At 46.3% G+C, this 24922-nt stretch overlaps 1 protein-coding gene across 6 annotated transcripts in view; it reads left to right on the forward strand.

Moving 5' to 3' along the window:
• PRKCQ (protein kinase C theta) overlaps positions 1-23936 on the forward strand; it is a 96830-nt gene extending 72894 nt beyond the window's left edge. For all 6 annotated transcript variants that reach the window (XM_053572957.1, XM_053572959.1, XM_053572960.1 and 3 more), the window contains exons 13-18: positions 1486-1577; positions 3282-3344; positions 8311-8449; positions 11603-11791; positions 21548-21676; positions 23689-23936. In XM_053572957.1, coding sequence (XP_053428932.1) covers positions 1486-1577; positions 3282-3344; positions 8311-8449; positions 11603-11791; positions 21548-21676; positions 23689-23844 — 768 coding nt within the window. In that variant the 3' untranslated portion in view covers positions 23845-23936. The remainder of the gene's footprint in view (positions 1-1485; positions 1578-3281; positions 3345-8310; positions 8450-11602; positions 11792-21547; positions 21677-23688) is intronic.
• Positions 23937-24922: the final 986 nt, after the last annotated feature.

Below are 24922 nucleotides of genomic sequence, written 5' to 3' on the forward strand. Positions count from 1 at the left end.
GGCCTTTCTCCCTTTCCCCTCCGCTTTGCCCATAGAATGCTAGATAATGTTTAGAGAAAAGAAAAAGGAAAACAAATGCTCTTACAGTACGTTCTATTGGCCGACTTTAACGCCTCTGCACAGGCCTCAAGTGCTAGAAGGGCTGGTCCTGAAGGCACTGTAGAGCAGAGGACATCTGTCCTTGGTGAACCCTCTTCCCACCCTCCGGTTGGAATAGAAGTTCATCGTGGTACTTTTAAGCACAAAAGCCAGAGCTAAGCTGTCCGTGAGAAGGAGGCTATGCGCAGGTGACCCAAATGGTCCTTTCAAGTCAGGTTCGAAACAGCAATATTAAGCTGTGATTTGTGTCAGTTGAGAATTTTGGCCAGTCCAAAAGCGGAACGAGGAGCTCCGGCTACATGTGGAATGGGGAATTAGGTCTGAGATCACCTTGGAAGCAGTAAGTGGATGCTTCCCTTTACCCGAGTTGTTGAGATAACTGCTGAACTTGGTTTTCCCCATTCCATGAGACTCAGCAACAGATTCCACTGTGGGGCCAGGACAGTGTTTCCACCGTCACCTCCTGTGCCCCACGGCCTCAGTTACTCGCACACGGAGGTCGAAAGTTTAATTCTGTTAAACATCCATCCAGGTGCGGGGAGGATTTCAGGTGCCAATTTATGTGCAGTCACGCCAGGTGTCTCCACACTTTCTGAATGACTGATTTTGAGATTTATAAGAACCCCCTTGAAAATCAGGATACTCACTGTGTTGGGAATGTGCTTATTGAGGAGATATTGCCACATAGTCAGAGGGGCTGGTTGCAGTTGTGGCCGCCTCTGTTACTGTGACCACAGTCTGACGACCCCCAGCCTGGCTTCCCCAGCCCTAAGGACATGCATGGTGTCTCCTGCTGGGAGCAACCCCCTCATAAACTGTGGCTACCACTGCAGCAGTGACGTCCACAATGGAGGAAAATAAGTTAAAACTTGGTGACAAGTTCCAGGCGGGAAGGGGCATGCCACACTCGCACCGCCACCATGCCATGTCCGTACGACACACCCAGAGATTATTTACTGAGTGTGGAATGAATGGGTGTTTTCAAGCCCCAGTCTTGGAGTCAGAGACTGAAACATTCTCTTCACTGTCCCAGCGTTGTCAGTTTCAACAGGTGTGTGTGCAGCACCTGCCAAGCGCCCAGCACCGCCCCACCGTTTGGCAGGAAAGTCCAGCTGGGCTGTCACTTATGCCTGGCACCACTGCTGGACTGTGGCACACAGGCATCCAGCAAAGTCACACAACACCCCACCTCGTGTCCCAGGCTCCCTGGGGTGCAAAAGTATAGATCAGCTAAATTATTTTGACAGAAGTTTTATAAGTGATTTCAAGATACAATTGGCTCCTCTGAAATGATCTCATCCATTTGGAAATTAGCCCTTGTGTTCTGGGTTTTTCTTCTGGTTGTTAAGGAGATAAACGTTGGGATTGTTTGTTTTCTTCCCCCAGGAAAATCTCTTTTTTGTGATGGAGTATCTCAACGGAGGAGACTTAATGTACCACATTCAGAGCTGTCACAAGTTCGATCTCTGCAGAGCAACGTAAGAGCCCCGTAAAGGGCTTGGGTTTGGTTTTTTCATTATTCTTGTCGGGCCCTGTGTGTCCACTGCCCACAGAACATGTTTTCCACATAATATTTTTTCTGCCTAAATCCCAGGGCAAGGGCCAGGTAACCCCTTGGGAGTGCACCGTGCAAAGCAATAGATTCCCAGCTTGTGAAACTGAGCTTCTGGTCAGTTTGGTTTCATTTCTCTTGTGTCTAGAAAGTAAATACTTCCTTTCTTAAGGCACCAAGCCCCAGTCATCCCTGCAGGTCATCCCCAGGGATGAAGCTTTCAGGAGAAGCTCAGTGTGGAAGCATAAGGTGTCTGCCTCCTGGGGCATGAGCCTTGGAGACAGGAGAGGCCCTCACTCTGCCTGACAGTGAATCTCCACCACCTTTGGCACCAGGCAGCCTTAGCCACAGTGAGATGGAGCAGGCTGGGCTCACCTGGGGGACTGCAGCTGGGTCCATACACTTTCCGCTCCTGCCCATGTGGCTTCCCCAGGCCCAGTTACCTGCTGCCTGTGACATTCGAGCCAAAGGAGACTGTGCCTCTGGGTCACTCACAGACAGAGGGCACATGCCAGCTTCCTTTGCTTGAAGTCCAGCTGTCTGTCCCCCACCTCTGCCTGAACACTGTGAGTGGTATAGGTCTGAATATTTTGAAAGAGGGACTCTGTCCACCAGCTCCTGCAAAAACCCTGGCTGAAGGGCGGCACCTGTGGCTCAAAGGAGTAGGGCGCCAGCCCCATATGCCAGAGGTGGCAGGTTCAAACCCAGCCCCGGCCAAAAACCGCAAAAAAAAAAAAAAAAAGAAACAACAACAACAAAACAAAAAAAACCCTGGCTGAAATGGGTTGCCGTCCACGGATGTCCTTACCTCTGAGAAACCCTTCAGCAAAGCACCCATGGAAAATGTTCTCAGATTTCTGCAGCAGAGAAATCACTGGGCATTTTTCATGCCAGCAGGGATTCACTCTGTCCACCGTCCTCCCTGGCCAGCTTGGACAGGCACAATCTATTGTGTCCTAAATGCCTTTGGGGGGTGGGAGATATTGCATTTGTCCCTGAGATCCAGAAAAATCTTAGGTCCCACAAGTGCTCTTTTATTTCCGACCTTAATCCCACTTGTGACGGCGTTAACTCATTTCCTGTAAGCCTGTCACCGGTGAGGAGGAAAAGTGACTTATCATCCTGCATCTTCTAATATTCTTTGTCCACCTCTCGGGATGTATTTTTCACTCATGCTAAAGGTTGCCAGTGTGAAAATAAACCGGCCAGATAATGTTTTAAATGGCTCTGCCGACAGGTCTGTGGGCTCCTTGCAGAACTGAAAGCAAAGGGGAGATTATTTGCTTGTCACACTACACGAAGTCCTATTGCACTGAACGTTCGTGGATGTTTTATTAGCAAAAAATAGCAGTGTCAGCAGTGCAGCTTGTAAGAATGAGCACTAAGGCCAGGCAGGGACCACTTACGACACCTGCTGTGCTCTGGATGGTCAGGGCTGAGGATGCAGGTGTCGGGGCCTCGGATCTCCTCCCTGAAGAATGAATGGATGGCATCTTGCCTGGTAGTTTTAAACAAAATTACATGTGTGTGCCGTTCCACCAGGGACTGCATGCTCACAAAATATCAGGCCAGGTGTGGAGGTGCTATTCTGCTGCCGCATTCACAGAGACCTCGGTTCTCTTTCCTTCAGGTTTTATGCTGCTGAAATCATTCTCGGTCTGCAGTTCCTCCATTCCAAAGGAATTGTCTACAGGTAAATTTTGCTCTTTGGAAACAAATGACTGAGGTATTAGATTTCCCCATCCGGTTAATTCAATCATTGCACATCCGTGAAATGAGGTGGCCAGTGCACTTTTGTAGTAGAAAGTTCCACACCCAGGCCTCCTGCCCGCAGTGGCCACAGGGGTGATGATTTAATAACAACTAAGGGAGAAGTTCCAGCCTCAAAAGTGAGAAGGTTCTATGGACTCCGACTTCATCTCTGATGGGGGACCTTCCTTCTGCCCTCCCTCCCGCTCCCATTTCCCCCCACTACTCTCTCTGTCCCTGTCCCTGTCCCCTTAGTACCTCTAGTTCTTGGTTGCTATAATTTGGGCCACCTAGAAATGCCTCGGGTATTTCCTCTTTGGGGGGAGGGGAGAGAAGCTCTTTCTCTAACACTCCTAAGCACCTCTGGAAACCTGTGATTCCACACCTTGCAAAAATGCACAGAACATCCATGTGTTCTCTCTCATGAAGCCACAAGTTTTCTTTTGTATGACTTTTCGTGTTCTTCTGTCAAAGCTTTTGTACCCAGTGTCCTTACTGCCTTTTGCTAAACAGCATCAACACTTACTTAACATACAAATCTTTACAAACTCCGTATTCAGGTTTCTAACTTGCTGCAGAATAGGGGAGAGGGGGAGAAAATGAAAAGGAAAGGAGCTGGCTGCACTGCTGGAGACCCAGTGATTAATACTGAATCCCTGGTGCTCACAGAGTACCACGTTCCCTTAGGAAGGAAGGACCTGTTCATCTCCAGAGAGTGCAGCCGAGTGAGGGTCACCACATTTGGAGTCACAGAACACCAGGCTTAGGGGACGCTTGGGAAGTCCATCTGCTTAAGCAGGATCTTTGAACACAGATTTTTTTGGGCCTATCTACAAAATAATAAACTAAGAAGTAATTTTATATTATTTTTTAATCTTCAAGAAATACCAGAATACCAGAACATGATTTGAAAACCCCCATCAGAATCCATGTTTTCTTTTTGAATTTCTCTGTTTATCTGTAAGGCCTGCAGTATATCTAAATATGCCTATACCTGGGTATAGACCTGTGAGATGGATGGATGGATGGGTGGATAGACATACAGATGGATGGGTGAACAGATGGGGTTATGAATGAATGGATGAGTGGATGGATGGATAAGTGGATGGATGATGGATGTATGGAAAGATGGATGGACACATGGACGGGTGATGGATGGATAGATAGATGGATAGGTGGATGGATGGATGGATAGATGGATGGGTGGATGGATGGATGGATGGATGGACACGTGGACGGATGATGGATGGACAGATAAGTGGATGGATGGATGGATGGATGGACGGATAGATGGATGGATGAATGGATAGATGGATGGATGAGTGGATGGATGGACATGTGGACGGATGATGGATGGATGGACGGATAATGGATGGATGAGCAGATGGATGAATGGCAGATAGTTAACAGACAGATGGATAGATGATGATGGATAAATGGATGATGGATTGATGGATAACAGCCAGATAAGTGGATAGATGGACAGTTGGGTGGGAGGCCAGGGAAAAAATAAAAAGCTCAGCAAGAGACAGAGACAAAAATCTTAGAGCTAAAACCCAAATTCACGTCCCTGGGTGCTGGCTGTCTCTCCATTTCACATGTTTTTGTCTCCCACATCACCTTGTAACTTGTTGACATTCAGCCAAAAGAAGACAATAGAGATGGAGTAGCTTTAATACCACAAACAAATTGTACCCACTTTAGAGCTCTTACTCTGTCCATGGACGGAAGTCATGTTCTCAAGGGCATCTTGTGCACCAATGAAAAAGAAAATTGGGTCGATGTCGAGTGCTCATGAGATTGTAGGAGGCCCTTGAAAGACATCGTTGAATACTAATTGAAATTGAGGGGAGGTCATCAGACAAGCATGCTGATGTTGAGATTCGCCATAAGAAATGATCTACTGCTTGCGCATGATTTGACTGACCTGAACTTTTAATTTGGCAACTGAATTAACAAAGGGATGCTATTTATTTCCTTCTTTTGATCATTTATTATAATTTTATGGTGTGTTATTGTGTCACCATTGTGTCACAATACTGGTGTGTTAGTTTTGAGAGACTTCCATAAGAAATACAATCTCAGAGGCTTAAAGAAGAGAAATCTATTCTCTCACAGTTCTGGAAGCCGGAAGTCTGAACTCATGGTGGTGGCAGGGCTGTGCTCCCACCAAAGGCTCTAGAGGAGAGTCCTCCCTGCCCCTCCTGCCGCTGGTGGCTGCGCTGCCTCACTCACATGCCCTCCCCTCTGCCTGCGTCTCTTACATGCCTGAACACTTGGTGAATAACCTTGAGTGCTTTCCTCTTGAGATCCTGAACTTTTCACATCTGAAAAGACCTTTTTTCCAAATACCATATGACCACAAGGTTCTGGGGGAGGGAAGATGTAGTATCTTTTGGAGAGCACTGTTCATCCCACCACAACCAGCATCCCAGGCCGGGTGTCCCCTGAACGCACAGCCCTTTGTAAGCACATTGTGGGCACTAGAGGTATAGAAGCCACGACTCCAAGATGCCCAATGAAGACACTTTCTGGGGGGTTTTTGAGGTAGAATGTAAGTATTTGCAAAGATACAAGCAGTGTATTAGTAAAAAGTCTCAGTGCAAATGATTCCAATGAAAAGTGCAAGTGCTAAAGAGAAAAAAATAAAGATATCATCAGGTCTACCGGAGGTGGGACACCAACCAAAGCTTTCTCTCAGAAGGGGAGATTTTAAATGGGGAGAGCGTTTGCAGGTGGAAGCAGTGACCCCAGAAGAGGTACAGCCAGGGAACTTCGGCAGCCAGGGCAGCTGTTGGGCAGTGACTGGAGTCACAAAGGAGCAGGTGGCATCATTGTCATGTTCACCATCTGCTGATGGGACCATAAAAGCAGTGGCATCTTGTTACAAGATGTCATAGTCCTTAGTTTGGGTTCCAGGTAAAAAATAAGAAGCTGGAAAAATATGCAGACATGGAAAGAGAAGGATCTCGAATCTCAAGTCTCAGACTATCAGAACTGAAAATGATCCTAAGATTATATTTGATGGATAAAACTGAGCCTGACACATATATCTGAAGGCACTTCCAATGGCTTCGCGTGGATTAACCTCATGCCATGTCCCAGGACCCTGTGAGACCAGCAAGGCGGGCGTCACCACCTTCGTTTTGTGGAGGAGCCGGTGGAGGCTGAGAGAATAAAACCGGCATGGTGGAGTTCGCGGCTGTGACACCGGGATTCCAAAGCCAGTGTCGACTCCACTCCACCTCTTCTGGGTGGAAGATCTTTGTGTTGACCACAACTGCATGAATGGCTTCCACTAAATTTCCTCGAGGCTGCTCCTTGAGCAGACAAATGCTCGCAGGGGGCCTTGGGCTCTGAACTTCTCTGGGTCCTGACGTCCTGTGGGGTGACGTCTCTCAGAACATCCTGGCTCTTCAGGTTCTGCAACATCTTGAACTGGCCCCAGGGGTCCTCACTGGTCCTCCTCTGCCCTCATTCCTTATCCCTGGAGGTCTGGTTTAAACAGATTAAGTTTCCGTGACCTTCTTTCTCACAACCCCAAACACTTCTGCCCTGCATAGAGGGTGGAGTGAAAATTGACACAAAGCTTACTATTCCTAGCCTGAGGCCCAGAGAACATCTACTTTTCAAATCAGTTAAAATGCCTCTTTTTGTATTTAGCAAGACCCAGTGGATGAGAAAGGCCTGCTGAAGCTGGTGTGAAGGGACAGGGGAGAGATGAAGATGGGTTTGCATCCCAGCCACTGGCTGGCAGTGTGGGCTGGGGTGGATCATGTCACCTCCAAGAAACTTTGTCTTTCCATCAGAAAAAGTATGAGCAAAAATAATAACAATTTCAGATCAAAAGGGCTGTTGTGAGAATCAAATCATAAAGCACACGTGTGAGCAAGAAACCCACAGAAATAATAGGTATTATGTCATTGTTCCTGTCATCTGTCATAACCCTGCAGCCAGGTGTCCCACCCCTAGAGAAGACCCCAACACTCCCCTTCAGGCAAATTTCTGGAAACATATGTCAAGGCTGTAAGTGACACAGACATGCTTCGTATAGCAGAACCCCCAAATGATACGACATGGCGCAACATGTCGGTTAGATGACAGACCTCAAATTTTAGCCTAAGGAGCTCAATATAACCTATAATCAGACACAGTGGAATTTGATTCATGAGTTGCAATGAAACTGTTCATCTAGTTCCAATGAGAGATGAGGGGTGCGGAAGACGGCCAGCAGGTTCTAAGGAGAAGGCATGGACGAGCTGGATGTCCCCGTCCCGATCATGGAAGTGTGGCAGCGTTGGCGTGAGGATGAGAGGAGACGGGGACTGACGGGACTGTGAGACACGCCCCAGGCCTCCCACGTGCCCAGGGGCTGCTAACGGAGATCGCCACATGCCAGATGGAAGAGGTCAGCTCGGGGACGCTCGCGAGTAGTCACGACCCACCAGTTACCTGTGCCCACTTCCCATTCCTCAAGATGACTTGCTCTCCTAGAAGGTGGAGAAAACGATGAAAGGGGCCGGTTACTCTGGAATTAACTGAGACTGATCATCACTGGCTGGGAGTGAACTCACATGACAGTGACCGAGGGCTCAGTGGACGCTGCCTGGGTCAGTGTTGTCAGAGCTGTCACGGTGCAGCCAACAAGCAATGTCCACCCTCACGAAGCTTCCGGTTTAACAAGGGAGGCAGAAAAACAGCCTTGGGAACCTTAGAAGGGGATGAGGATTGGTGACAAGTAGCATAAAACCACTCGAACAAGAGCTTAAGCAAACACGCTGGGCTTTGTTAAAAACCCATCAGGCGCCCTGTCAGAAACCCAGGTGTCTCCGTTCTCGCTGTCTGCCTCTCTTTGGGCTGACACACATTGTATTCATTACAGTGAGATGTCACCTTGCCTTGTTTTTCAGGGACCTGAAGCTGGATAATATCCTGTTAGACAAAGACGGTCACATCAAAATAGCCGACTTTGGGATGTGCAAGGAGAATATTCTGGGTGACACCAGGACAAACACCTTCTGTGGGACACCCGACTACATCGCCCCTGAGGTAGGGACATGCCGCCCCAAGGCCCCCACAGCCATGTGCTGTAGCTTCTCCCTCTGCTCAGAACCAGAAGGGTTTGGGGTCCAAGATTTGTACTTGTTTTTTTCCGTGTCCTCAATGCCGCCACACCTGTCACTGGGTTGCTGTTTTTGCCTGGGGGGCTGCTCCTGTCACTAAGTGCCACATCTCTCCAAAGCCTAGAGAGGTTGGCCTTTCCCTCTGCTCATGGCTGTGACCCATCCACGGCCTTAAAATATACTCACGGAGCTCAGCTCTCCCAGAAGCAGCAGCCAGTAAGGAGCCAGGTACAAGTGAACCTCCACCAACAACAAGTGCTGTGTCTGTGGGCTCGGAAGGCCTGACCACAGCGTCCACGCTGCCCCCATATGAGCATGGAGAGGCCACCACAGTCACACCAGCCCCGTTCCCTCCTCCGTAAAATGGGTGCAGCACTGGGGTCCTAATGATATCGTGAGTCTGGGAAACTTAAACTCACCCACCCTGACCTCCCCCCAAAAAAAATAATAATAAAGCATCACTACCTCATTCTGAGCACTCAGGGCGTTGGTGAAGAAGGCGTGGTCAGTCCGACCACACCCACCCATCTCCCCCACTGCCCACCCAGAGATCGGAGACCCCCCCCCACGTGGGCCTTCGAACCACAGCAGAGTTGTCCTGCTGCCTTGGGCTCTTCCCATGCTTCTTCTCAAGTCAAGGACTGTTTCTTGTTCTTTTTTAAAAATCCTTTCTATTCAGAAATAATTACACGTTCACAGGAAGGTTCAAAACCAGTATAGAAACTTCTCCTTATCTGCCCTACACCCAGCTATCCCCAGTGGTGACATGTCACATAGCTGTGGCACCACAGCAGAGCCAGGAAAGTTGACGTCAGTCCAAGGGGCAGGGGTTTTATACCATTTTCTCACACAGGCAGATTTGAGTGACCTTATTGTTCACTTTTGTATGTCTAACGACCTAGAGCACGGTTCTGGTAAATGCCTTTTAGAAGTATGAATGGATGAATTAATTATTAAATGCGTGAATTCACCAAGGCTGTTTTAAAGACAGTAACTGACCTCTGATATCCTGGATAAAATAACTTGAGCAGCAAATCCCTGTCATTGCCAGAGTAATTATGGCAGCCCACATCGAAGAACCATGTGGTTTTTCTCTGTGGTCATGTGGTGTTCAATTTTAATTTAACCTTGTTTAAAAGCAGGGTTGGCCCATCTTCTGTGAGAAAGTGGAGCTTTTAGCTTGCAAAGCATCATAGAGCCCACGGAGCTTGGTTCATCGATTTAATAACTCTGATATTAGAAATCTCTGCTTCATGCAGGTTGGCACCAGCACAGATATTGACGCACTAAACCATTTCCAGGTGAAGTGATGCCAGAGCTAATTAAGGCAGGAGGGAAGAAGGCCTCTGAGGACGGACTCAGTTCAACCTCTGAGTTCCCCTTCCTAATAATTCTAAAATATCCGGAGGATGTTGGTTCTGTTCTGAGCACCATATTTCAAGAAGAAAACTGCCAAATTCAAGATACTTGGAGGACAGCAGCCCAAATGTAGAAGGCTCTAAAAACCACCTCCTGGGAGGAGCAAAGACAGGAGATGGCGGAGGCACCTGCACCCTCTTGGCCTCACACGAGCTCCCTCCGTCTCCTTCCCTTTCCACCTGCGGAGTGTGTCGGCCTTACCCTTATTCACTCCACCGACATGTGCTTTATGCCACATCCTTTCCCTGCAAACCTTCCTTTCTGAATTTGTTTCCTTCTGCACCTTCCAGAACCTTCCCCCCAGGACTCGCTTCTCTCTTCAGAGCCTCGCGCCTTCCTGGCATCTCCATGCCTGCTTGTCTGCAGGTAGCCTCACGCTGGGTCCTCTCCTTCTGTCCTCACCCTGCTCATTCTCCACGAGCAGCTTTATCTACAGCTATGGTGTTAGCTCCAGAGCCAACAAGCATGGCTGAAATTCTTCTTGCCCCAGACCCACGGTCCGCTGTCCTGCTTGAAGTGCCCAGGCGTCTCCAGAGAGAACCAGCCCACGCTCACTCCCTCTTGAACTTGTTCCCCCAACCCTCTTCCTTTTTTTTTTCCATAAATTACATGTCATCTGCTTAGTCACCTAGATTGAAAACTTGGAGTTATCCAAGTTTTCTTCTTCTTTCTTACCCCTCAAATCTCACCAAACACAGGGACTATCTGAAATTGGACCTCTCCTGTTCATTTCTCCCCAACCCTAGGACTGAATTAACACCCTCTCTTGATTCCTTCTCTAAGTTCAAAACTGAGGCTCTGGGGCCAGGCGGGGTGGCTCACACCTATAATCCCAACACTCTGGGAAGCCAAGGCAGGTGGATTCCCAGAGTTCAGGAGTTCGAGCAAGAGCAAGATTCCATCTCTAAAAATGGCCGGGAATTATGGCAGGCACCTGTAGTCCCAGCTACTCAGGAGGCCAAGGCAAGGGGATCACTTGAGCCCAAGAGTTTGAGGTTGGGATCACTTGAGCCGAAGAGTTTGAGGTTGCTGTGAGCTGACACCACGGCTCTCTACTGAGGGTAACAAAGTGAGAATATGCCTAAAAAAAAAAAAGGAGGCTCTGATTTACTCATCAAAGAATCTCCAGTCGCCCCTATCCTCACCACTCTGGTCTGGGACCCCAGCATCTCTTGCCCTGGATCCCAGGGATATCCCTCTACCTGGCTTTGCTGCCTCTCCATTCATCACCAGCACATTCGCATTATATACTTTCAAACTTTTTGATTAATTAAAAAAGCATCTCCACAATGTGTGTGTTTATGTATATATGAATCACATGCATTATCATCATCTCATGTAATCTGGGTATTAGTTACCTAACACGCCTAAAAAGGAATATAATCATGGCACAGTTCAGTTGTTTTGCTAAAAGCCAGAAGAAAAGAGCAAATTGAAAATCAGAAATGTTTACTCAACACTCAAACTCTAAAACTTTGGCATTGTATAGTCATTTCTATCCAGGCCTCCACTCGTCAGAAGACCGTCTTCGGTGTGATCTTCGCTGAAACCACAGGTGTCATTACCAACAAGTATCCACAGAACAGCTTTGAGAAGTTGCGGGGGAGGGGCTGTCACAACCTCATCTCTTTCCCTCACATCTCTACCTTTGGGTTCGCAGATCTTGCTGGGTCAGAAGTACAACCACTCTGTGGACTGGTGGTCCTTCGGGGTCCTCCTCTATGAAATGCTGATCGGCCAGTCACCCTTCCACGGCCAAGACGAAGAGGAACTCTTCCACTCTATCCGCATGGACAATCCCTTTTACCCACGGTGGCTTGAGAAGGAGGCAAAGGACCTTTTGGTGAAGGTAAGAAATGAGATGAGTACCAGGTTTTCTGATGAGTGTTCCGTTCCTTTCTAGATTCTGACTGAGGCTGGTAAACAATGATCACATTGCCCTGGGTTTAAATGGGATGCACACTGTCTCTGTGCTAAGCGAGGCTCCAATATGGTGAGCATTAGACATCAAGACATTAGCCGTCAAGCATAAGATAAGCACGGCTGTGTGTCACTTATGAAAGAAAAGCCCAGGACCAGTTCCGTGACTCTTGAATACCCTCACTTGGGGGCGTGATTGGTCCATTCAATGAGCATGGTGTGTGGTTTAAAACTCAAACTTCTGTTTCCCATAGTGGGTGTTAAAAGTATTCAGTCATTTCGTCTTCCCTCGCCCCTGGTTGAAAACGTGGACGGGATGCCTGACTTTTCTGCTGATTCTTAGGTAAAAGACAAACCTAGTATGTCTCTGAAGGCACAGAACTGGCTCAGCTGAGAAATTAGATGTTAGTCATCACAGCAATCTTAGCTTTAAAGCGAAGACTCTTGATCCCTTCCCTCTGGTCAGGGTGCTGGCCACTCACCTTTGGAGAAGGGAGCTTGGTCTTGTCATCAGCGTTGTCCTCATGCTCTCCCTCTCCAACTCCTGAGTTTCTGCCTCAGATGCCAACAGGTGGAAGCCGAGAGGGGATGGGAAACAAGCAGAAAGGCTGGGTGTCCTCACACTTTTTGAACCCACAGGGGTATTAAAGCTGAGACTATTGTGAGGCACTCCAGTAGCTTGTTTTTCTTTTGTTTGTTTATTTTTTAAGAGTGGTGAAAAGTTTTTCTTTTTTTTTAAATTTCAGATTAATATGAGGGTACAAATGATTAGGTTACACTGTTTGTATTTGTTAAGTAGGGTCCAAGTTGTAGTTCTGCCCCTCACCAATAAACCCTTACATTGTGCTCATTAGGTGAGAACTCACCCATCCCACTCCCTCCTCCCCCTCCCTCCACTTGAGTTTAATCATGTCTTTCTCTTGTGTAGGCCTGTAGTTTTTCCTCTACCAGTTTCATACTAGTATTGAGTGCACTGGATACTTGATTTTTCATTCTTGTGATACTGTGCTAAGGAAAATGTTCTCCAAGTCCACCCAGGTTAATACAAAAGATGTAAAGTCTCCAACTGTTTTATGGCTCAGTAGTATTCTATGATGTACATACACCCATAGCTTGATGGGCACTTGGGTTGGTCCCACATCTTGGCAATTGTGAACTGAGCTGTGATAAACATTCTAGTGCAAATATCCTTATGATAGAATTTTTTTTTCTGGGTAGACACCTAGTAACGGTTTTGTGGGATCAAATGGAAGGTCTCTAGTAAGTTCTTTGGAAATACTTATCCCTGGAGACATTTTTAACTTAAACTTTTGGGCTATGCAATCCATTCCCCAAACTGTGTACTCTACCCATCCTGAATCAGCAATGCTTCCCACTATCAGTTTCCTGTCCAGAAGATCATCTTAGGCAGCATAGTTGACCCTTGAACAACTCGAGGGTTAGGGGAACTGATCCCCTGCACAGTAAAAAATCTGCAGAAAACTTTTGATTTCTCTCACACTTAATTACTAATGGCCTATTGACTGGAAGCCTTGAGGTAACATAGACAGCTGATTAACACGTATTTTGTATGGTCTATGTATTATGTATTATATTCACACAATAAAGCAAGCTAGAGAAAAGAAAATATTACTAAGAAAATGATTACATGGAAGTGGATCATCATGGTCTTCATCCTCCTTGTCTTCACATTGGAGGAGGAGCAAGGGGGTGGGTCTTGCTGTCTCAGGGGTCTGAGATGGGAGAGGTGGCAGAGGGGAGGCGGTAGAGGCAGGTGCACCCCGTGTGACTTTTATTGAAAGTAATCTGCATGTAAGTGGACCTGCACAGTTCACACCCACGTTGTTCACAGGTCATTGTACTTAAAACGCTCTGAGTGCCCTGCCCATCATCCACTGGACATAGCATCAATTTCTTCACCCTAACAAACTCTGAGAGTGCAGGCTATTACCATCTTAGCAGCAATCTCCAGAATTCACTATCAACACAGAAGTCAGAATTCACCATCGAAACAGACCCTGATCCATGACTGCTCAGGATCCAGTGAGAATCAGCATGCAGTGCTCCAGATGGACGCTGGGCTCTGAGAACCACTAGCCCAGAGCCAAGAGCTCCCAAGGCAAATTAGCACAGAGATGTAAGAATCCCCAAGAGCATCATGAAAGACTTGGACTTTATGAGGAGACAAAATGCAATCTACAGTGTCTGAGTGTAGCCAGGTGAAAAATGAAAGTGGATCGCATCAATACAACATGCTAAATACATACAAAAATATGTATTTAATATACATATAATAAGGACCAACATTAACTATATTAAATGAGCTGTCCCAGCACATATTTATAGCAAAGAGACCCACCAGTGCAATCAAGTGTCTAGCAAATCTAGAAGAAGTGAATACGGGCATTTGGGAAGAATCATTGTTTTGATCTTTATGATTTCATATGTCAGCTGGTTAAACAAATCATCATTCAAGGAACCCATTTTTAGTCTTGATCTTGCTAAACTGAAAATGGGAACAGAATAGAAGCTATCAGTGGATTTTAAGTTAAAACTTAGAAAAGCACTTAGCAGGCTCATCTTGTTGCCCTCATCTACTTTTTTCTCTTAAAGAACTACTTGGAATTAAATTGGAAAGGAATACACTTCCACCTCTCTAATAAAAATGACAACTTGTCTAGGGTACAAGAAATTCTGAGGCAAGTCCAGAGCTCTCTCCCTAGGGAATAAAGATCTTGGATCTGAGAAGTGTTGACTAAGCCCTCCGCCCCAGCCGTAAAGAAATGCGGTCTTTAAAAATCTAAGATGGTCCCATTCAGTGTTCACTTTCTGACTGTGATCCACACGAGCGATAAACAGAAAACTCCCTCAATGACCAATTAAATTCACTTTTAATGACCAAACAAAACACATATAAAATGAAAGCCTAATTTCAAAATCAACCAATAAAAAATGATGGCAACCATAAACATATGTCAGTGGGATCCAAATGTAAACGGTTTTGCTCTACACAAAGGCAAGTTCAAACATTATTACAATCACTACATTTATCTTACACTTGGCTCTGAGAAGGACTCAGTGAGAAGTGCGTTAGTCACCTTGGTACAGGATACTACAGACTGGGTGGGTTAAGACATTCATTTCTTACAGCTCTGCTCTGGAGGCTGGAAGTCCAAGATCAGGGTGTCCAGAAGGGTCAGTTCCTGGTGAGGGCTCTCTTCCTGGCTTGTGGACAGCTACCTTCTTGCTATTTCCGATATGGGAGAGAAAAGGATTGACGGAGAGAGAGAGAAAGAGAGCTCCAGGGAGCTCTGGTCTCTCTTCTGTATCAGGATCCTAATCCTGTTGGATCAGGGCCCCACCCTTATGATCTCATTTAACCTTAATTATCTCCCTAAGGGCTCCCTCTACAGTCATACTGTGAATTTGGAGGGGGCACAAGTGAGTCCATAGTATGAAGGCTGCACCAAGAGACCTAGACCAACAAAACCTACTGGAAAAAGAAGTGAGGAAAAAGCTTGGTCTGTACCTTCAGAGGGCTGAGGGCACCTGCAGTCCTAGGACGCCCTTCATACAAGTCACAGATGGAAGCCCTGGAGGTACAGTTGAAATCTCCCAACACCTGGTGATGCCCCATAAAAACCAGGCTTCCCACACCTACCTCAACCCCAGGATCCCGGACAGCTTCAGACAAGGACTGAGGATAAAGACGTGTCAGAGGTCTAATGGAGCTAACCAGAAATGACCTCAAGGAGAGAAGTTGAGAGTGATGCTTTCAAAGGAGAGCAAGGTTGGGTAGGAGGAAAGGATCACTTCCAGCAAGAGGGGAAAAGCTGAACAGCTTTGTGCATGGAATCATATCTGGCTGCAAGGACCAAACTGTTGATACACAGAGCAATCTGGAAGCCTCCCTAGGCCATCATGTTGAGTGCAAAACACCAATCTCAAAAGGTCATGCACTCCCTGAGTCCGTTTACCGAACATAGTGAAATGACAAAGTTGCAGAGATGGAAATCAGACTGGTGTTGCCAGGAGGTGGGGCGTTGGGAACAGGAGAGCAGGCGGCACAAGACAGGTCTTTATGGTAATGGATCAGCTGGAATCTGACTTGTTCTGGAGATTGCCCAGATCTGCACATGGGATAAAATGGCACAAGCAGCTCACATCACACTGGTGCCTCCTCCCGGATTTGATAAGTGCTGTCGCGTGGGTGAGAACCATCTGGGCACAGTAATGAGGAGCTCTCAGATCTATACTAGCTTTTCAATGTCTTACGAATCTATAATTATTTTAAATAAAATTTTGAAACAAAACTAAATCTAAGGCTAAGTGACATGCAAATACCAAAAATAAGAGTTCTTGTAGCAGGAGGAAGATTTGCTGCAAGAGCAAAATATGAGTCTGGTTGAGAGGAGCAGAAACCAGGGCAGTTAAGGACAAAGAAGGAAACAAAAGGACTGCTGGGTGAAAGACTTTTAAATTCTCATGGAAGAGTTTGGGCTGAGTACTCCCCCATGAGTCGCAAAAACTCCACGCCGTTTCTCTTCCACGTGCTCTTATAGTTGGGCTGATAAAAATGTGTCCCCACCATGCATTTTGCTGCCCATAAGACTGGCTTCCCATTTTTATCTTTATTCCTCATTTGCTTTGATCCATGAGTGCCCACAGCCCCCATTTCCCCTAAAAATTAAAGGTAAATGCTGTTTTTCCAGGAATTTTCTCTAGGGAATTTGACACAATGTTATAAAACTCAGATGTCATAGGTCCTCTGGAATAGTCAGACACAGCAGCCTTTAGTGGCATCTGTTACAGCACCAGCTCCAGACTCTGCAACTGACCCTCCCTGGACATGGGTGCATGTAGCTCACTGAACAACCGCACCTCGGGAGACGCTGTGCTCCGTCAAGGATAACAGCTGGAATGCTGCTGTACTACCAAAGAAACACCCTTGACTTCCTCGTTTATTCTTCCTGGATGTGCTGTCTGCTTATTTGAAAATAATGGAAACTAATAATCCTGAACAGAAATACCTCTCCCTTTTATAGAAAGACAAGTCTGCAGAGGGGCTGCAGGGGAAGGGAGGTTCCAGGTACAATCTGTCAGCAGTCACTTGCGGTCCTCCCCCACCGTCCGGAACTGTTATTTTGCACAGACTGTCCAATAAATTTAAACAAACTTTTACAGCATCCTAGCCATTTGTTTCCTATAAATGTAAACCACCCTGCTGACGGCGTTTACAGACAGAGCGCATCTCTCTTCACGAATCCTACTTCCTCTCTGCAGCTTTCCTGCCATGAAGCCACCAGCCGGGCCTCTCTTGCGGCCACTGATCATCTTTCAGACCTCTGCAGGCTGGGTGGCTGCAGGGCAAAGAATATAATAATTTACCAGTCTGCACAAAACTGGTATTGAACCTCCATGCTGGAAATCATATAATCTTCTCATTATACATTTTTTAAATATATTTTTAAAATTTCACAGTACACATACTAAGTTCAGAAAGTTCTTCGTGGTGATCCCCTCAATACAAATGCCACGTGTTCACTGAAAATCTGGGAAATCATGGAAAACCTGGCATGATCTGTACTTGGCCCAAGGCAGTTACTTCTAACTGAATTTCATTAGAACAGCATAAACTAGTTTGCAGCCTCCTCCTGAGACACTTACACCTTCATTCTAACCTTGTTTCATCAAAAGCTCCTTAAGAAAGGAAGGTTATACGATGTGGAATGTTTAAATCAAACTGATCAACACAACCATCCTCACTTATTTTTTGTTGTGACACATTTATAATATACTCTCTGTTGTTTTCAAATGTACCCGTGCACTGTGCACATTGGGTGAGATCCCGCCAAGTACCCTCCCTCCCTACTCCCCTCCCCCACCTCTCCCTTCCTCCTTCCTGGATTGTATTTGTGTTTTATCCTCCATACGCATGTGTAAGTGATTGTATATAGGTTTCATAATCGTATGGAGTACATTGGATAGTTGTTTTTTTCCATTCTTGAGATACTTTACTAAGAAGAATATGTTCCAGCTCCATCCAGGTAAACATAAAAGATGCAAAGTCTCCATCTTTTTTTAAGGCTGCATAATTCCACATTGTATATCAAATCATCACATTGTACCCTGTAAATGCCTACAGTTATGATTTAATAAACATTAAGTTGAAAAAATAAAAAATATATTTTAATAACATTAATTATAAAAATTATGATATTCAAAAATAATGTAAAAACATTAAGTGCCGTGCAATATAGAAAGCATATTAACTATGATTCCTATTTTGTTACTGAAATACAAACAAAATCTGGCGAAAGACTGGAATGAAATAAAAGAGACTGTTGAGCAGTTTAAAAAAAAAGAAACGGAGGTTAATGATTTATTATCACTGTGTTGAGAGGAGAGATAGAAGGCAAGTCACCTATTCCCTCTGCTGCTAAAAACTCCATCTGCTGTTCCACCTGTTGACGCATCCTGGGTTTGGGGTCTACAGAGAAATGTAGATTCCAGGCTAGATTCTGGAAGAAACAGAAACAGTGTCTGACCTCCAGGGATTACAGTCCAGTAAGAAAAACAGATTTGAGAAAAGAGACATTTACTGATTTCTCTAATGGAGGGAAGACCCTCGGTGGCGTGCAGAGGACAGACCACCCCTTGGGACAGGTGGGAAGGTGCCTCATCTAATGTGGGCCCCACTGGTGGGTGCTGCATCAAAATGATCTTGAACAAGTTGCACAGCTCCCTTCTCTGAGGCCCAGTTTCCTCGGCTGACAACTAGGAGAGTGAAACCTGCTTTTAGAATTTGTTCGTAAAACCAGGAGGACATAGCTGAGGCGTCTGGCACAGCACCTAACTCTTAGATGCTGGTTGGGGTCAGTGACCCTGAATATGATCTGGAGTGGAGAGAGAGAGCTTCCCATCGGTAAAGGTAATCAAAGAAATCTTCACAGACAAGGAGTGAAAGATGTTTGTAACTAGGGGACTTTAAGGATTTAAAGATAAGGAGATGGGAGTGGACCATGGGGAGAGTATCTCCTTGCAAGATGGAAACGTCGTCGGTGAGGGCAGAGGCAGGTAGAGTATGCAGGGAACAGAAATGTCTGGACAGGAGAGGGTTCCAATGGGCATCCAAGGACCTGGGTGTTGGTTTCTGATGACTGAAAGCCTTGGATGCCAGCCAAGGGGCTACAGGACACTGGGACTCACTGGGCTTGGAGATGGTCTTGTCTAACTCCCAATTTACAGATGAGCAAATGGAGATTCCAAGAACTTCCCCAAGACTGTGTGGGTAAAGCAGGCAGTCCCACAGTTACAAATATCCAAGTTATTTACAACTCACCCTTAAAAATGGGGGCTATTCCAGTAAGTCCCTGAGTTGCAAATATCTGACTTACAATTCACACTTATGGGGACTATTATGGTAAGTCCCCAAGTTACAAACATCCAACTTAGTTATAACTCACACTTACAAATGGGGACTGTTACAGTAAGTCCCCGAGTTACAAACATCCCATGGAGGTAGGACTCACACGAACCGGGACTATGACACATGATAGGTCAATGTACCTGTTCCAACTTACATACAAATCCTACTTAAGAACAAACCTACAGAACCTGTCTTGTTTGTAGCCCAGGGACAACCTGGATCTCCCGGACGACTGTCTCCTGTGATTCCTACTGTGCAGCGGTTTCTTAGCTGGTGCTTTGGAACCAGCTTTTCGTAGAGTCCTCAGCAGCCCCCTTGGCTGTGCCAAGAGTTCACCAGTCAGATGTACTAGCTGGTTGCATGAAAATTTCCCTAGGAATTTTAAAAGAGATTCCTTTTTCAGCTAAAGATGAAGGCATTCCAGCCTTCTAGAAGGAGCACTAAGAGGTCAAAACACCCCCTTTCTTACCCTTGCTTTGTTAGGGAAGACAAAGGAGCTCTAGCTAAGCTGGTGGAAGCCATCAGGACCAATTACAACTACAGATACGATGAGATCCGCCGTCACTGGGGAGGCAACGTCCTGGGTCCGAAGTCAGTGGCTCACATTGCCAAGCTGGAAAAGGCAAAGGCTAAAGAACTTGCCACTAAACTGGGCTAAACGTACACTGTTGATTTTTCTGTACATAAAAATAATAAATATTCAAGCCAAAAAAAGAGATTCCTTTTTAAAAATGAAAAACCAGAGGCAGCACCTGTGGCTCAAAGGAGTAGGGCGCCAGCCCCATATACCAGAGGTGGTAGGTGGGTTCAGACCCGGCCCCGGCCAAAAAAGTAAATAAATAAATAAAAATGAAAAATGAAAAACCAAATCTCTACCTTGCTACAGCATGTTATTTAGTAGAGTAGAGCCTTTCAAGGCTTCTGAGTGGTAAGGCAGCATAAGTCAAGCCTGTCTAGAACACCCAGACAGACTACTTCTGTAAACGGTAAAGCACAAGACCCTCACAGTTTAGCTGCAAAAGGAAGTGAAGCCCCTGGCAGAGCCCCCTGGACAATCGCTGCATTTCACTGTTTCCTGTTGTAAAGATCCATCGCCTCCTTGTAACACCCTGTCACTCGTGGTCGCTTCACAAACATCTCGCTGATGTCAGGACAGTGGTGACCCCCTCCAGACACCCAGTGGACCCACGACTTTCCCAAGTTAATGTTTAGATGCTTCTGTCCCTTCATGCCCTTGGCAGATTTGTGTAAGCTGGAAAGGTTTCCAAGTTTCTTTCCTGTCTTGCACATGTTCATTTTGACCTCCTAGGGGAAAGTAACGGGAGAGGGAGACATAGGGAAGACTCCGTGCGTGTGCCCCTTAGAGAGGATGAGAGCCAGACATTGAATGAATGTTACCCCCCAGCAGGTTTGCAGGAGGCAGGAGCTGTATCCTCTACTCAGATGCCTCGTCAAGTCCAAGCTGACTGTCGGGACTAGTTTATATTACACCTAATCCCTCACAAAGCTGGAATCCTAAGAAGGCAGCTTTGTAAAAATGTATGCTTAATTGGTGGACCACCCGTCAAATGGCAAATAAATTGACGACTTACTCCGTGCCATTGGGTTTTACAGACTAGGAGTTAAAGTGAACATGTGTGTGCCTGTGTTCATGTACATTTGTTCAAACATGTGTGCACATGTGCACCTGTGTTCATGTGTGTGCACCTGAGTGCACATGTGTGTTCATGTGTGTGCGCATGTGTGCCCGTGTTCATGTATGCGCCTGAGGATATGGTTGTGCACGTTATGTACGTATGCATCTGTGTGCCTGAGTGCACAATTGTGCATGTGTTCATGTACGTGTGTGCACGTGTGTGCCTGTCTGTGTGCATATGCAGGTGTGTTCGTATACGTGTGCATGAGGGTGTGTGTTGCCATTCCATCCATCCCCAGATCAGCTCTGTGAGCTGGGCTCTTGGCTCCCTAACCAGTGAGGAAACTGGCTCAGGGTTCTGCCCCTTGCTAGGCTCCTAAACCTCTGGCAAAGGTGATTTCAAACCAGGTCTATAAGACTCAGAAGAAAGCACACCCAAGGCAAAAGGCAATATTCTCCAGAATATTCAGAAAGGCTCCTGCAGGGGAAAGCATCGGGACCAGTCGACTTGGGTCAGTCCTTCTGAAGGTCCAAAAAGCCAGGGGTTCCTGCACTGCGCAGGCGACTGGCTCGTCCCTCATCCCTGGAGAAGTAAAGGGCTTCTCTCCTCTCCCCTCCAGCTCTTCGTGCGAGAACCTGAGAAGAGGCTGGGCATGAGGGGAGACATCCGCCAGCACCCTTTGTTTCGGGAGATCAACTGGGAAGAACTTGAGCGGAAGGAGATTGACCCACCTTTCCGGCCTAAAGTGGTAAGAACTCGCCATGGGGCTACTCGGTTCAGCCCGCTCACTCCACTAGGGTCATCTGCCTGCCCAGCTGCCCTCACTCCTGTCCCCTGCCCTACCCTCCGGGAAGAATGTGGTGCTTTCATCCAGGCTCCTGGGCTAGTCGGGGATGGTAAGGTGAAGAGGTTACTCTTGTTTGCAAAATATAACCTCTGCATTCAAGATACACCTGCATGAAGAGGGCTGCGTGCAACTGCCCCGAGTCGATTCGAGACGAGGCTCTGCACCTGCCACACACACCCCACGGGGCAGCAGCCTGCGTGATCCAAAGTTGTGCATAAGCCCTGCTCCCCATCTCAGGAATCTGGAGCCATTTTAAACAATATTTTTTACAGCTTATTATCATCTGTCATGCGTTCATGTGATTACATTCCCCAAGAGCAATTGCTAGGTGGTCTTTGGCTTAAGAAAACACTTAATAAATTGGTACTTAGAAAAAGACAGATCTCTAAATTCTCACATAGATACTTGCTAACAAAAGCCACTAACCCACACCGGGAAAGGCAGAACAACCTGGAACATGCAGGGAGGGCCACTATAAAAAGGAAAACAAAGCAAAGTTGTGATGAAAACGTTCTGGAGACGGACAGTGGTGATGGTCGTCAGCAATCTGAGTGTACTTAATGCCACAGAACTGGACACTGAAAACCTGTTCAGATGATCCATTTTGTGTTATGCGTAGTGTGCCATCTTTTTTTAAATAAGTAGTAATTTGTAAAAGATCAAAGCAAAATGGTGGGTTTGCCAGCTGTAACCATTCCTCCTGATTGCTGGGAATGTGATAAGAAGGGACTGTCTCTGCTGTGTCTTTGCACCCAAACCTCATGGGCTTGTGGGGTTCATAGCAATGCGTTCACCCCAGAAGATGGGCAGAGTTGTTAGTCATGATAGCAAGTGGCCAGAAGAAACAAATAAATGCCCCTTCTTCCTGGGGTTAGGTGTTCTCAACGTTTGTCCCAAGCTCTGGGGACATCCTGAAGGTTGAGTGGACTAGCCTCTCACACTCTAATGATTGGCACCAATCCCATATCTAGGACGTGGATTCAGCATTTGTTTGTGATGATGTGGAGTTTTACCTTGCATTAGCCGTCAGAACAATCATGTCTCACCTTCCACTACAGATTAAAATTGACTTGCCATTTTCCAAATCAAAATTAGAACCTTTACGCGTACCCTGTAAGACAAGCCCTAGTTCTGCCGAGAGGGAGCAATCTCGCTGAACTGCGTTCCGCAAGGCCACAGGCCACACATCTCCCCCAGGGGCCCCTTTGAAGGTAGGACGGGCCTGACCCCCAGTTTTGCTTCTCCCTGTTCACAGGACTTTCTTCTGCTAGTGGTGTCCCCAGGCTTAGAGAGCTGAATGACAGGCCTAACTGAACAGTATGTGTGAAGGAGACGTGGGCTCTCGCTTTCCCTTTTTTGTTGTTTCTTGTCCTAAGAAACAATGGTGGTCAGAAAGGAGTTCATCCCAGTTTGTGTTTTCTGTGAAGACCATCCGAGATATTTAATGATAAGATTAACCTGGGCCAGGACCCAACAAAAACAAAAGACGCTGATTAAAAAAACAGGAATAGACAATCTGCGACATTCCTTCCTCTTCCCTCTCCTCCTCCCACTTTGCTCACCCCCCACCTTCTGCCCCCAGACTCACAGGACAGAGGCTGGGTGTGGGCTCACCACTCAGAGCTTTCCAATCCTGCTTCGTGTAAACTATTAACTAGAAACAGCGGACCCTATTTGAATGTTTACATGGATTTTCTTTACATGAGTTTAATGATTCTGTTACTTCGCTGATGACTCAGAATCATAGACATTTTCAGTAAAAGGCATATGCATCGTATCAATGTACCCCCCACCTTAGTTTATCTGCAAACACCAACTTTGTCATCCGCAAGTTGTAGCCTAGATAACAAAAGTTAAGAGAATGTAGCTGCTCATTTTCTTCTCTCTTTTCCCCCCCTTAAACCATGGCCAAGAAATCAGCGTATGACTGCAGCAATTTCGACAAGGAGTTCTTAAATGAGAAGCCACGTCTGTCCTTTGCCGACCGGGCGCTGATCAACAGTATGGACCAGAACATGTTCAGGAACTTTTCCTTCATTAACCCGGGGATGGAGAGGCTGATTTCCTGAATCCTGCTCCTCCAGAGACTCGAAGGACTTTGCCTTCTCTCTGGGACCCAGTCTAAGCAACACTCCTCGGGTTCCTTTTTCAACTTGGAAAAGAAAAAAAAAAACACTCAACAACATAGGCTGAGCCCGTTTGCTCTCCAGCTGGTGTGTTACCTGTAGCAGAAACCAACTCTACTTCACTAATGACGATACCTGTGTTCTTGCCTCCTGCCACGTGTCCCAGACACTCTTGAAGTTAGGTCATGACTAACATAGTTACTTACTTGAAAGATGATTCTCCATCCTGGGAAAGGTTTGAAAACTTAACACTGCTCTAAATGACAGCTCTTCACTTAGGCACCAACTCCTGAGCCGGGAAATGCTCCGTGAATGGAGGCGCAAATGGAAAACAGACTAATCAGGACTGAGGCAGCCTGTCCGTGGCCTGGTATACGTGGTGGTGGATCCTGTCCAGCACAGACTAGTGACCACTTGGCCATTTTATTCTGTTTGTATCTGTGGAGGTGCAAATGGCTAGAAGACATCTCCACATAGGTTTTCATGGGAATGCTTCACAATAAACATAGCTTGTAACCTGAGATTTACAAATCCATTCATTCTGATTAGGCATAAAATTCATAGGCCAGAGGACAGTGGAAAATGGGAAAAGCTTCCCTGATGGGGAAGGTTGCTAGAATACCTGCACTGATTCTCTTGGCGGGATAGACAGTAAATTTAGAGTTCAGCAAAGACGGTGGCCTTTCACTGTCACCCATAAACCCTTTCCATCCATCCATCCCTATCTGACTTCAGTAGCAGTGTGGTCATTCACGACCATCCTCACCTTGTAACAAGAGAAGAAATGAAGTGCATAATTCTTCTGAGAGAAAAGAAAACCAGCCCCTGGTCACCCTGAGACTGATGATTGGATAACTCATGAACCCCTCTTGAGCCATCATTCAAGATAAATGGCCCACATCTGCTATTGGCAGTAGTCAATCGTCTTCAATTAGAATTTTAACTATATGTTTTTAAAGTATCTGTGCTGTTTGTATATTTTGATAAAATGTTGTGACTTAATGAAAAAGAGGTGGATGTG

Source organism: Nycticebus coucang, chromosome 20 (assembly GCF_027406575.1).
Source record: "Nycticebus coucang isolate mNycCou1 chromosome 20, mNycCou1.pri, whole genome shotgun sequence".
Lineage (NCBI taxonomy): Eukaryota > Metazoa > Chordata > Mammalia > Primates > Lorisidae > Nycticebus > Nycticebus coucang.